A 13925-nucleotide genomic window follows, 5' to 3' on the forward strand; every position below is an offset into this window, starting at 1 on the left:
GTAAGGTGGTTCATGCAGCCTATCTAGAGCTTGCCAAGGCTTTCAACACCATCCCCCACTCTGTAATTATAGATAAACTAACTAAACTAGGTTTGTTTGTGTCTTTCGGCTTTTCCCGGTTAGGGGTCGCCACAGCGGAACTCTGGTCCGCTAATGATTGGTAGTGGATTTTTACATACTGGGCTACCAGCCCTGACGCACAACCTTCAACGAAGGCACGCCCCATTCACGTATGCCTCCACAGAAGATGCTCTAGCTGAGAATCGAATGGTACAACGTCTTGCTATGAGGCGACAATGCTACAGCAGCACCACCACCGCAGTCTAAATTAACTAAACTAGGTATAAATCCCTATGTCACAAGATGGGTTGCCAACTGGCTCACTGACAGAACCCACACTGTAAAAGTAGCAGATTCCAAATCCGATTTCAGACCAGTGACACATGGAGTACCACAGGGTTCAGTCCTGGGTCCTCTCCTGTTTGGTATCTACTTCTCTGAAGTACAGGTTAACACAGAAGATCTTTGACTAACGAAGTTCGCAGATGACTGCAAACTAGGAGCTATAACTGAAACTCCTAATGATGTGGACATCCTACAAAAGGGCCTCACTGAGACAGATGTTTGGTATCAAAGCCATGGCCTCAAGCTCAGTGCCAAAAAGTGCATTGTCATTCCCTTTGGTAAAAACTCTGTATCCATGAACTACAACATAGGTGGTAGTATACTTAACACCGAAAGTGTGATAAGAGACCTTGGGACACAGGTGGACAGTAGTCTCTCCTTTGATAATCACATCACCACAGTAGTCAGGAAATCCTTCTATGTGGCACACCTCATCACAAAGGTTTCTCATCCAGAAAAAAAGAGGTCATTTTTCCCCTCTACTCATCACTCACTAGACCCATTAAAGAGTACAATGACCCTTTTGGTATGTACCTCACAAGACATCTACAACAACTGGAAAGGCCGCAGAAATACCTCACAAAGAAGATTACCGGCCTCAAACAGATGCCGTAAGCAGACCGTCTCAAAAAACTCCAGCTTTACTCCATCACATATTGCCTACTCAGAGGTGATCTCTGCCTAACATACAAAGCTATGTCAAACCCAGAGCTGCTGGACATGCTCCACTTAAAGAAATCCCAGTCCCTCCGAGCTACACGCTCTAGGGATCTTAACCTTGTCACCACAATAAACAGAACATGCCAGAGGGGTAGATTTCTGTCCCAGAGACTTCCCATACTCTGGAATAAACTACCTATCTATATCAAACAGAGCTCCTCATTAGCATTCTTCAAGAAAAATCTTGATGATTGGATGGGAAATAGGAAATTCACCCCGTGGATCACTTCTGTTGCTCTGCTCAACAGTGGCACAGGAAAATAATTTGCTTGGGTGGCAAAAGCCAGGGTACCTTTTTGGCTGGGCTTGTATAGGCCCTAGGGCCGATAGCCTAGTACCTACCTATGAACCTATGGATCTGAGATAGTAGCACATACAGCAGCTGTATACTATACCTTTAGATACCAGTATGAGTGGTCAGAAATATTTAGAGTACTAATGTCATTTTTTTCCTCACCCTCTCCTTGTCAGCTATCCTTACACACACACACACACATATATATATATATATATATATATATATATATATATATATATATATATATAAATATAGATATAGATATATATATATATATATATATATGGGTCTACTTCAGAGTATCAAAAACCCACTTACGTGAGACACACATGATCGATTTGACAACAGTGAAATGGCAGTTCATCAAGTCCACACATCACCAACGTTACCGAGGAGGCAGTTGGCCAACAGTCATAAGTTTGTTCTTTTGTCCACTATGGTGCAAGCTCAGAGTTGGTATATTTAGTTAGGGGGGTTGTGTGGCACAGCCCCTTACATTGGGGTCTGTGGGGGGGTGAAGCCCACCACTTGTGAGGGTTTGCAGTGTTTTTCCTGTGGGTTGATTTTATTGTTGGCCAATTCCCTTCTTTTCCTCAGTTACTTGTTGGTGATGTGAAGAGTCGATGAACTGCCATTTCACTGTTGTCTTCTCAATCATGTATGTTTCACGTAAGTGGGGTTTTGATACTATGAAGTAAACCCATATATATATATATATATATATATATATATATATATATATATATATATATATTTCTATATACAGATAGATATATAGATATAGATATAGACATGTGGGTATCCTTAATTTGGATTAAATGCATGTTGGTCAACATCTCTTTATTCGACCACATTTAGTCAACATATGCAGATGATCGATAGGTTGCAAGATTGACAAGCCCCAGGAGGGGGAGTATTCTTTTTACATAGGGAATGTGCAGTTTTGGAGTTAATGCATGTAATTAGCAGGGGGTGTGTTGTGCAGAGAGGCTTGCCCCCACAGAAAATAATGTTATTTCTTTGTTTTTGCTTTAGGAATATTGCATGCACCAAGGTTCTTTGGCACATGCATAGTAGCTTGTCAATATCCGTATTGCCCACCTTTTGCATTTGATGTTTCAGAGGTCAACCTATGGGCTAATTGACTAAATAAGTACATCCAAATACACACACACACACACACACACACACACACACACACACACACACACACACACACACACACACACACACACACACACATATGCACACACATTTATGCCATGCCTGCTGTCTTATTTCTGTCCATTTATGTAACAACTTTTGCAGTATCTGCCACTACTATGCTAGCGGTGCTTGCTGTACTGGTCTCCACCCTGCCATAGCCTGAAAATTCTCCTGGCAGCAAACCATCTGCCTCTAGGTCCGCCTGCCTCCTTTGTCAGATGTGTGAGGAGCAGAGAAATTGTGGTGTTTCCAATGGCCTCTGGTAGTCACTTAACAGAGGAGCATGCCATTTTTCCTTCTGGTGCCACTGCTGGGGGGGTGGGGTTACAATTTGTCATCTGGCAGGAGTTGTGGTGATGAGAAATTTGGTGGAGTGGCAGCTTGATATCCCCACACTGGCTGCCTGGAGAAGATTGTTTGTGTGTGTGTATCTGTGTGTGTGTGTGTGTGTGTGTGTGTGTGTGTGTGTGTGTGTGTGTGTGTGTGTGTGTGTGTGTGTGTGTGTGTGTGTGTGTGTGCACTGTGTCTCTAATACCATAACCCTGGTAGCATGATGTCAGGAGTGAGATACCTACTTTATCCCCCATTCTGGTGATCCCTTTCCTTTTGTTTCACCTTCCTTCATGTTTATTATGCAGTCCTCACCATTACCAATTGTCTTCTGATTGTCTGCATATCAATAATTTCATTGCCAGCCCTCCATTATTTTTGTCAGCATTTCCCCTGTTGATCTCCATGTTTTATCTATGTTTGTTTCTCATACTTCCATAAAATTACTCTCCTCCCATCTCCTGCATTTCTTTCCCATCCTTCCCCAGCTACCCTTTTTAAAAAAAACGGGAGGTGATCCTACAAAAAAAGTGTACCTTTCCTGTTTTTCCCCACTCCCACTCTTCCCCAAGTTCTTGCTTTTGTTCCTGTGCTTACATTTCCACATTTTCTTACTTTCCCATGCACCCACTCCCTCTCCATTTAAATCAGTAATACTACACATAAACATTTCTTAGAACCAGTCAGTATGGTTTCCATCTGCTCTTGTAGCATCACTAAGTAGTGCATGTGCACTTGTTCAGGCATGTGCTTGTGACTTGCTCACTATTGATCTTCATAACATGCCACACAGAAGTTGTTGGAAACACTGTCTCATTGTTGATCCTGCCATCTCCCCACACAGGTTCCTTAAGGAGTTGCTGATTGGGCTGCAAGATTTCTGCTGGTTTATTGATAATTACTTTTGGGCACATTGCATGTATTGGCATCTTCATGGTTGCCTTTGCATGAATGCAAAGGGGATATTTCTTTACCTTCAACATAAAACAAGAAAGCTTACTAAAATATGATGTTCTGCTTTGGACATACATGTAATGTAGTCATCATCTGGGCTTATCCTCTCTGTCTTTCTTAATAAAATACACTGTTTCAGTGTCAGCAGCATTAGCAAGGTCTAAGGAAGTGTGATGATTTTTTTTTTTTCATTTGAGGCCTCCTCAGATCTTCTCCATGACCAGAATGTTTATTAACAAAAAGGAGGATGGACTTTAGAGAATCAATGAGCTTAATACTGTAACACAATGTCCTTGCAGTAACATGCCTCCAGACTAAATTTATTACAATAACATCTGTTAGGCCTCCCACAGTAGTACAGAGAGTACAAACAAAAGATGATATATGGCATCTTCAAAGCAAAAGTTAAAATCCAGTAGCTTAGGAGCTCCAAAGCTATTCACAGGAGTGCCATAGATAATGTGTGACAAGAAGGATAACCACCCTAAACACAATAATCCCTATCGGAAAACAACACATTAGTACATATCCATACAGTCTATTTTTTAATCATCACTTCAGGAACAAAATTATCAGTTCAATAGTCTTGAAAGGCCATCAACTTTAATGCATCAGCAATTCATCCCCAAAACTCATTAAAAATTCTCGTGTAATATATAGCTGACCATTCACTGACACAAAATTCAGCTTCATTGTGTTTTGCTTTACAAACTACAGAGCACATATCTTTACTTTGTGTGAATGTTGTAAATAACCAGATGGCTTGATAACTGCAAATGTCTGTGTAATATTTGTTGTGATATAGTTATTATTTTGTTGAGTAATAAAGAAAATACTGGAAATAGAGCTCAGGCTGTGGTGAATGGATTTATGAAACCAAATTCATGACACAAATGCACCTTTATTTACTTATTCATTCACTTAGAGTAACAATTACTGTTTTTTTGCAACACATATTTTATAAGCAGACACAGAATTGTAACTGTAGTCAGGTTGTAATGTAAATTACTAAATGCATTGTTTCTACATATAAAGTTAAACATCTACTGTACACAGGGAGGCTAAAAATCCATTGGAACAGTCAAATAATTGTAACGGTGGTCTGGATCTAATGCAAATTTCTAAATGCATCCTTTATACATATAAAGTTCAAGTCTGTTCCACATGAAGAGGCTGAAAAGCCAAGCGAATTAATGGCGACACATCTCTGTTGCTCAGTGTTGATGCTCACTGGAAAACTGAAAAAATTAAAACAGGTTTGAATTATTTCACATGACTGTCACGGGTAGAATTTTCCAGTATTGTTTATCAACATTCCCAGATTAAAAAGCTCCATCCAAAGTTTATAGACATTACTATTTTACCATTCGTATAGTTCTGAAAATAAGGAACACATCATGGGAAGTATGCTGTTTTTTTGCAAAGCCAGATGTTACATTACCTTCTTTACCTTTTCCTTTCAGCTACTGCAATATTATTTTTAGGATTTGATAGGCTGCATAGACAAAATACCAAGTGGAAATCGTACAGTTTCATAAATTATAAATTACTGTCATTTTCTCCTAGGAAAATTTACTGTTGTACTTTGTTCTGGCATCATTAAAACTTCAGAAAATACTCTCTATAATCATCTGTCTGCAGGCATATTCATGCCAAGAGAATCGAAAATGCTTCATATCAGGAACATTCAATGCAAATGCTTCATAGCAGGATCACTCAGAAAGTTTTGACGAAACCTGTTTCACTGCATGTAATGTACAGTTTCTGTAGCTGCATATTTTCTGCATCTTTTCCTTCAGCCCCTTAAGGAACAGCACTGCATTAAGTTACTATACACCTGGTTTTAATCCTTACTTAGATTACCAAATATTTGCTCACCGTTCAAAACAACTGAATAAATTCAGCACTGTCATGTTCACTAACATTGTTAACATGTTGCTACATAAAACATGTATCTCCAATACAAGGTTCAAAAAATATCTGATCTTGTATTCTGTACCAGCTATGCTGGTCTTGTGCACACCGTTTTGGCATAATGTTTAAAGTCCTTTACCTCACGGATACAAGATACAGAGTTTGATTCCAAACTCAGGTTATTGGCTAGGCTTGTAATGGTCTGCAGATCGATAGCCTAGTATTTGCTTGTGAACCTGGTACATCTGCATATTACCTTGCTGTGCATGTCACATGAATTAGGCTCAAGCGTGAACTGCATTAGGCTCATGCACAGTGTTACACAAGTGTATTATTTCTTGTATGTATGAGCTGTACTAGCCTCATGCACACCATTATAAGCATGCATATTGTCTTGAATTGCATGTCAGATAAATTAGGCTCATGAACAGCATTACAAACATGCATATTTGTCATTGTTTAAGTAGGCTATTAAGAACAGATTAAAAACTTTGTAACCTTTCAGAAAGCTGCTGAGTATAGTATTGTTCACCCACAAATTCAGTTCTAGTTTTCCAGGGTAATATATTTTTCATATGGTATTACTGATTGGTCATGTATAAAGTAGACGAGCTCTGTATTACTGGAAACACAGCCACGTCTCAGGATGGATGGCAGAAACCTCTCTGCTGAAAGTGGCATCGATGTTCCTCCGTTATCGCCAGGCATCCCATATAGAGGATGGTGTTATCTCCAGGCATCACATATAGAGGATGGTGTTATCTCCAGGCATCACATATAGAGGATGGTGTTATCTCCAGGCATCACATATAGAGGATGGTGTTATCTCCAGGCATCACATATAGAGGATGGTGTTATCTCCAGGCATCACATATAGAGGATGGTGTTATCTCCAGGCATCACATATAGAGGATGGTGTTATCTCCAGGCATCACATATAGAGGATGGTGTTATCTCCAGGCATCACATATAGAGGATGGTGTTATCTCCAGGCATCACATATAGAGGATGGTGTTATCTCTAGGCATCACATTTAGAGGATGGTGTTATCTCCAGGCATCACATATAGAGGATGGTGTTATCTCCAGGCATCACATTTAGAGGATGGTGTTATCTCCAGGCATCACATTTAGAGGATGGTGTTATCTCCAGGCATCACATATAGAGGATGGTGTTATCTCCAGGCATCACATATAGAGGATGGTGTTATCTCCAGGCATCACATATAGAGGATGGTGTCCTCAGAGGTATGTCAAAATCTGGATGCCTAATGGACCGCTGTCTGTTATGAATGGTCAAATTAGATGACAGGCAAGCCATGACCACTGGATCACCACAGGTGCAGACTGTCTATTACATTATTCAGGGAGGTGACCATCTACTACTGTCCCTCCTTTGGTGCATAAATTGCCCCTTTCCATTTGTCTATGTAAATATTACATGCTTGTCTTTTTGCCCCAGCTAGCTTCCCTTCCACCCTATATCCTTTCCCCAGCCATCTTTCTCTACCTACTCCATTAGTCTTTTTAACTATATATGCAACTAAGGCTCTACAACCCACCTAAAACTGCATTTCCTTTCTCTATCTATCATCCCTTATGGTTACCCTTATGTACATTCACCATCTTTGTTCTATATCTTACTTTCCTAGCTCTCCCTTTCCTCACCTTTTCAGTGATGAACTGGGATGGCATGTCAGCATGGTAATCATCTGCAGGCTGTCTAAAGTATCAACTATATGGTGTTTTATTGTGAATGTGAATATGCATATACGGGGTCATGCTAGCCTTCATTAGTCATAATGTCAGCCACATCACTCATGTACTTAACTGTCTCACTACTCATCTATTGTGGTAGCTTTGGCAGTTCTTTCATTAAGTGGCCTTTCCAGTTTACTATGTACTCACTTGTTTGGCATGTTGAAAGTATGCTGGCCCTCAGACATATCTTATTAATCTTGGTTTATATAATGCTCCAAGCCCCATAACAGTTAGTACTGTACAAACACTGAGTGCTTGTATGTGCATCACAGCATATGATGCAATATGAGAGATATATGAAAACAGACCTGGATACTATCTTTAATGGCGGAAATAAGCCTGGTCAGTATGCTGACAATGCATTCTATGATATTAATAACTTCAGAATAAAAAAAATGTTCAAATGAGATATAAATATATGGGTAAATTCACTGATAATCCCTTCAATGGGATCACACAATAAGATATATAACAGTAAAAACAGGCACTATTTAGCTATTAAAATTACTCTAGTATAAAATCAAACCTAGATTAGATAAGGTACAGAAACTACTTATCTTTCTATCAAATATTCCAAATCTAGCTATGATCATGGTTTCAATGATTAAAAGCAATAATAAGACATTCTTTAATTACATTAGAAAACAAAAGGGAGAAATTATGAATAGAAATGTTATCAATAAACACGTTTAACATATATGCTTGGAAAACAATTATGTACAATATAATAATATGCAAAGAAATATCTGACTTCTACAGAAAAAAAGATGGGATAACCCTTATATAATTACACACATAATAATTGTAACCAGAAGTAAAAAAAAAACAAAACTCAACTTCCTTGCTACCAGACAATTTATCACTTGGTTTTTCCAAAGAGTAAAGGAAAACTTGACTAAACCCATTTCAATCATGCTAATTAAAATGTCATTGATCTTAGACACAGGCTGTAGTGGTGTGAGATCACAAAGTGGGTGGACCATATCAAAAGCCAACAAATTCAGTCCCATCAACCTGAACAGTGTTATTTGCAAAATCATTACAGAGTCACAGTGGAATTTGTCCAAAGGTGTAAGGACATGAATAATGCTTGTAGTTTATGAGAGGTTGATTAATATGTCAGGGATGAGAGAAATATTAATGGTGTGCCTTTATCATACGGCAGGATTCAGTCATTTCTCTTGGGTAACTGGGAGCAATGAATGGACTTATGAAGACAGGACAGACAGTAGTGCTAAAAATGGAAATGAGATGGGGACACAAAAAAGGGGAAAAGAATGCCATGGTACACCATTAATGCCCACCCTGTCTCCATGAGCTACCTCTTCTCTCTCTTCTTATGAATATTGAAGAGGAACAGTAGAATGCAACACATTATGCATAGTGTTGGAGAGGAGGGGACAATAACAGGGAAAAAATGACACTTTGAAGTTCTAACATGTAAACTGTAGACTGATATAATGCTTATTCATCGTCTGTATGATTTTATACTAGAAAAGTATTTCAGATGCCTTGTTATTAATTAAAGTACAATTGTAACTTCTATGTCTATCTTAAAAAAGAAAATGACAATCTGAATTGTCCTTCATTACAAACACCCCCAGAAAAGGTGTACCTTTGTTCAAAACTTTACAAAGACAAGGAGTAAGCTAGCATGATGTATTCCTTATATTTTATAGGAATTAAATAGCATAGTCAAATGGAATGTCTTACCATCTATTTCCAATCCACAAGTCATATGTATTGAAGGGCAGTGGATTATCTTCCATTAAGTTACTCTAATAAGCAGACTTTTTTTAACTAACCTAAGTCTTCCCAGCTAAGTAGATAAAAATTTCCACAAAACTTCACAATTTATATAGGTTATGTAGTTAACCCCCAGAAAAAGAAAGAATTATTTATTCACTTGAATAGCTTTTTCCATGCTTTGAGAAGAGCATTTAGTATCTAGCAATTTGTCTGTAATGAAACAGAAAAACTCACAAGGCAGTTAAATAATGATGTTTACAAAGAGTAATTGGGTAAATTGATACAGTACTGGTCCAAATTAGTTATTCCATTTGAAAAGAAACTTTCAGCCATAAAAGCTTTAGACTATACTATGCCCGCCAGAAAGACTGATCAAATTCTGGCAATGTAAATCGTGCAAATATGTTTGACATACATGCTACTCAATTATAAACAAACCTTTTGCAGATGGAATAAAGAATTCTCTTTCAAAGTCTCAAAGGCCTCCTAGGTGAAAGCTCATCCCCCAAATTCCTCAGCAGTGCAGTGACACCCCAGAAAATAGTTTTACTAGCACTCATCACTAATGCTACCTAGAGGTGATTATCATGTTGACAAACCTAAACTCTTATGGCCATGTGGTCAAACCAAAACAATAGGAAACGTCTAAGTCATAAGTGATTGCAAAGTAAGACACACATGCTTCCGGCAACAGGCTAGGCAAAGATAGCATGATGGTAAGCTGCCTGTCATGGGGCAGGATATGAAAGGTGACTTGGGCACTCAAGTTCCTTCATGCCGATATACCTATGACACTGCCATTGTTCATGTGAATGATTTGAGAGCTACATCCCTGGATTATGCAAAGAAAGACATGCTAGATCTGTATACATCAAATACTGTTATGTAGCTGTTCATAAGAAGCATCCTACCTTTCCCTGAGAATAATGCCTCAAGATTAAAAAAAAAGGAAAAAAAAAAGATTATTGATTTAACAACTGGCTGTGCAGCTGGAGTCATTCAAAGGTGTTCCAGTATTCAAGACTTTTCCATACTGGCTAAGACTTTTTCCACCAACATAGTGCCATTTTAGGCAATGTAAACCTGAATCATTTACCATCCCAACTATACCAAACTATGACAGTATAAAACCAGTTCTGCTCAATGTTTGAAGCCTCAGTAAGGAGCTCCTTCCCTATTAGCCTTCCTGATCATTTAAAATAATGAACTTGCATCATTACCAAAACACAGTTCCAGTGCTGTGGCAACATGCCTTCCTTACCATAGTTCAATGCTCGCCACTCATGCTGAACCTGTGTTGAGGGTGTCTCTGTAAAATGTGAGTGTGTATCCAACTTAATTTATGACTCTGCCACTTCTAGACTAATATAGATAGACAATGATTTTAAACTCCTTCCCATTCTAGATAAACAATAAATAAAAGCTCCTATCAAGTCCTCACAAAATACAAAGCTCCCTCAATGACACTTACAACCCACAAAGTATATCTAAACAAGGTTGAACCCATCACCATTGAACCAAGCACTATTATAATGCCTGGAGATTTCAATAATCCATCTCTGAATTGGAATACTTATAGCAATATAAGAAAATATGCTTTCTAGGTTTCATCAACAAAAACTTACTAGACCAGATTGTACACTCCCCACAAGCGGATCAAATATTTTGGATTTGGTCTCTCTTTTTTTTTTTTTCCAAAATCTCTTTATTTAAATTTTCTTTTTTTCCAAATAATAATAACAATACAATAACTCAAAAACACAAATAAACAATACAAATACCTATCTAAAGAAAACAGACAATCTTGTTTCGAGAAAATTATATATATATATATATATATATATATATATATATATATATATATATATATAGATATATAGATATATACACAATATATACACTAAAAGTCACTACATCGTCAAGTAGAGTATGAAGTCACTACACCATCAAGTAGAGTATGAGAATTCTTATGTTCATTTTATTTCAATAAGGGATAGTGGAATGGGGATAGTCTATATAGAAAGTAAAGATAGAAATTCAACCATTTATTGTATGGTTAGGGAAAATATCTAGATGCACATATACTAAGAGAAGGGGGAAGATGCAAGAAAACTGGTTATACTACATTCATTTCTTATTAAAAGGTTATCTTTCCATGTCAATTTGTGGATGAATTTTATTTGTCAAGAATTATATCTAGTAAGTGACCCCAATATATTTGGTAATAATGTTTGCTTTTTGTTTTTGAATAAACTAATTTGTGAGATGAGATATATTTGATAGCAAGATTGCTAAAATTTTCCCATGAAATTGGTGACATGACATTCCAATTCTTTGTAATAAAGAATTTAATAAGGGCACACATCGTAATAAAGACATGTTTTAATATTTTTGGAAGTTGATTGATGTTAATGTGTAATATAGCTGTCTCCCATGTAAGGGTTGATTTTTCATATCCCATCTTCTCTAATCTTACTCTCTAGGAACACCATAAGTTGTGTATCTTAGTACAGTTCCACATGATATGCAAATATCAGCTGTTTGATCCGGACAATGGGGACATATAGGCGAAAAGTTAGGATTGAATTTATTTAATTTAGATAAGGTATAATATAAATTGTTATTTACCATAACTTGTGTATATAACAGCTTCTAGAAAGGAAAGAATTTGATTGCATTTTCAATGGCTAGTTTCTTATTTTCTTCAGTCAGTGATTGATTTTTCGTTTGCCAATAGTTTGAAAATAATAAAGAATTCTGATGTTTTGTGCTCATTACAATTTTATAAGTCCTAGACATTGTTTTCCCTTTAATCACAGGATTTTCAAGTATTAATTTAACTAAATTTATGTTCTGTAAGTCAGTGTGTATTTGTGAGAATTTAGCATTTATAAGATGGTGAAGTTGGTTAAGGATAATACTATATTTCTTAGGAAGTTTGAGTTCAAGTCTCATTTGCCCCATGTTAGAGTCTTTCCATTGGTATATATCCCATATTGTGTAGTCTTTTATCAGGGGGTAGTTTGTTAGATTTACGAGTTTATTATTTATTAGTAGATTAAGATTTAGGTGTAACGGTTGTATAAGGGCAAAAGCGTCAGCTAATTGCAATGATTTAAATAGTTTTTGTGTTGTAAGAATCATGCTTTTAATTAGTGGGTGTAGATTCTTCGTGTATATGCTAGTCTGGTTTAAATTCAAGAATGGTAGGGATTTGATATTATAGCCAAGGGATTTCAACTGTTCATACCAGATTTTGGTCCACAGGGGTGTCCAAGCATTTATATATGAGTCATAGTTTATTATTTGTATTAGTCTGTAGACAGTAATTATACTATAGTAAAGCTTAAAATCAGGCAACCACAATCCCCCCTTATCTTTGCTGAGTACAAGTTTTCCATATTTAATTCTGGTAGATTTGGGATACCATAAGAATCTTGATATAGCTTTTTCCATGGCAAGGAAGAAGTTTTGGGGAATATTTGAAAAAGTAGCATTTAATTGAAAGAGTATTCTTGGTAGAAAATTCATCTTGACAACACTAGCTTTTGACAGTAAAGACATATTCAAGTTCTTCCATCTGTCAATACCGTTTTGAATACTAGTCCATGTACTTAGTAGGTTATTGTTTATAATATCTTTGAAGTCCGAAGTAAATAGTATTCCTAGATATTTTATCTGATAGTTTATTTTGATCTCACTCATGGGAAAGTACAATTCTTTAGACCTATAGGACTGAGGGGAAATATGTGTGACTTGTTTAAATTTAAGTTATAGTTTGAAACTACCGAGAACTCATCAATAGCTTTAAGTATTTTTGGAAAGTCAGTAGTGTGGAGTTGGAAGTATATATTTAAGTCATCGGCAAAGGCTGAGTATATAAGATTTGTATTGTGGATTCTGGGAATATGATGAAAGTTTTTTTTGTGAAATAAACAGAAGGAGGGGTTCTAGATAAAGATTAAATAGGTATGGCAAAAGAGGACATCCTTGTCTTGTACCATTGGATAAGAATATAGGGTTAGTTATAAGTTTGTTTACCTGTATAGTGGTAGAAGCTTTCTGATACAGAACCTGGATCACTTTAATGAATTCTTGAGGAAAACTATATAAAGGCAGTATATTAAAGAGAAAGTGTAAGTTTACTCTATCAAAAGCTTTGGTTGCATCTACTGTAAGGGTATATCTGGGGCATTTATCACTATTAAGTAGTCTTACAATGGTATCTAAGAGGAGGGTGTTGTCACTTGTTTGTCTGTTTGTCATAAAGCTCATTTGTTGTTGGGAAATAATAGAGGGGAGTATATTCTTAAGTCTATTTGCTATAACATGGGCTAATATCTTAAGATCAGTGTTTATGAGGGCTATTGGTATATAATTTGCTGGATCTGTTGGGTCAGAATGCGGTTTAGGAATCAACACTGTCTTGGAGTTATTTAAGTATTTGTCTGTTATACCATATTGTATTATATAGTTAAAAACTTTTAATAAAACTTTGGAGATAGGTTTATTTTATTTTTATTTATTTTACATTTGTTAACCGGGCTAGTCTAGCTGGATATATGTCCATTTTCAGTAGAGGCCCAAGG

At 36.8% G+C, this 13925-nt stretch overlaps 1 protein-coding gene across 3 annotated transcripts in view; it reads right to left on the minus strand.

Annotated features, from left to right (window-relative positions):
- Window positions 1-4794: 4794 nt before the first annotated feature.
- The window catches only part of LOC122808795 (natural killer cells antigen CD94-like), a 514803-nt gene continuing 505672 nt past the window's right edge, over window positions 4795-13925 (minus strand). For 2 of the 3 annotated variants that reach the window (XM_044079841.1, XM_044079840.1), the window contains exon 8: window positions 4795-5151. In XM_044079841.1, coding sequence (XP_043935776.1) covers window positions 5022-5151 — 130 coding nt within the window. In that variant the 3' untranslated portion in view covers window positions 4795-5021. The remainder of the gene's footprint in view (window positions 5152-13925) is intronic. The other variant, XM_044079842.1, reaches the window with a different exon arrangement.

The sequence above is a fragment of the Protopterus annectens genome, chromosome 8.part0, assembly GCF_019279795.1.
Source record: "Protopterus annectens isolate FY-2018-M chromosome 8.part0, PAN1.0, whole genome shotgun sequence".
Taxonomy (NCBI): Eukaryota; Metazoa; Chordata; order Ceratodontiformes; family Protopteridae; genus Protopterus; species Protopterus annectens.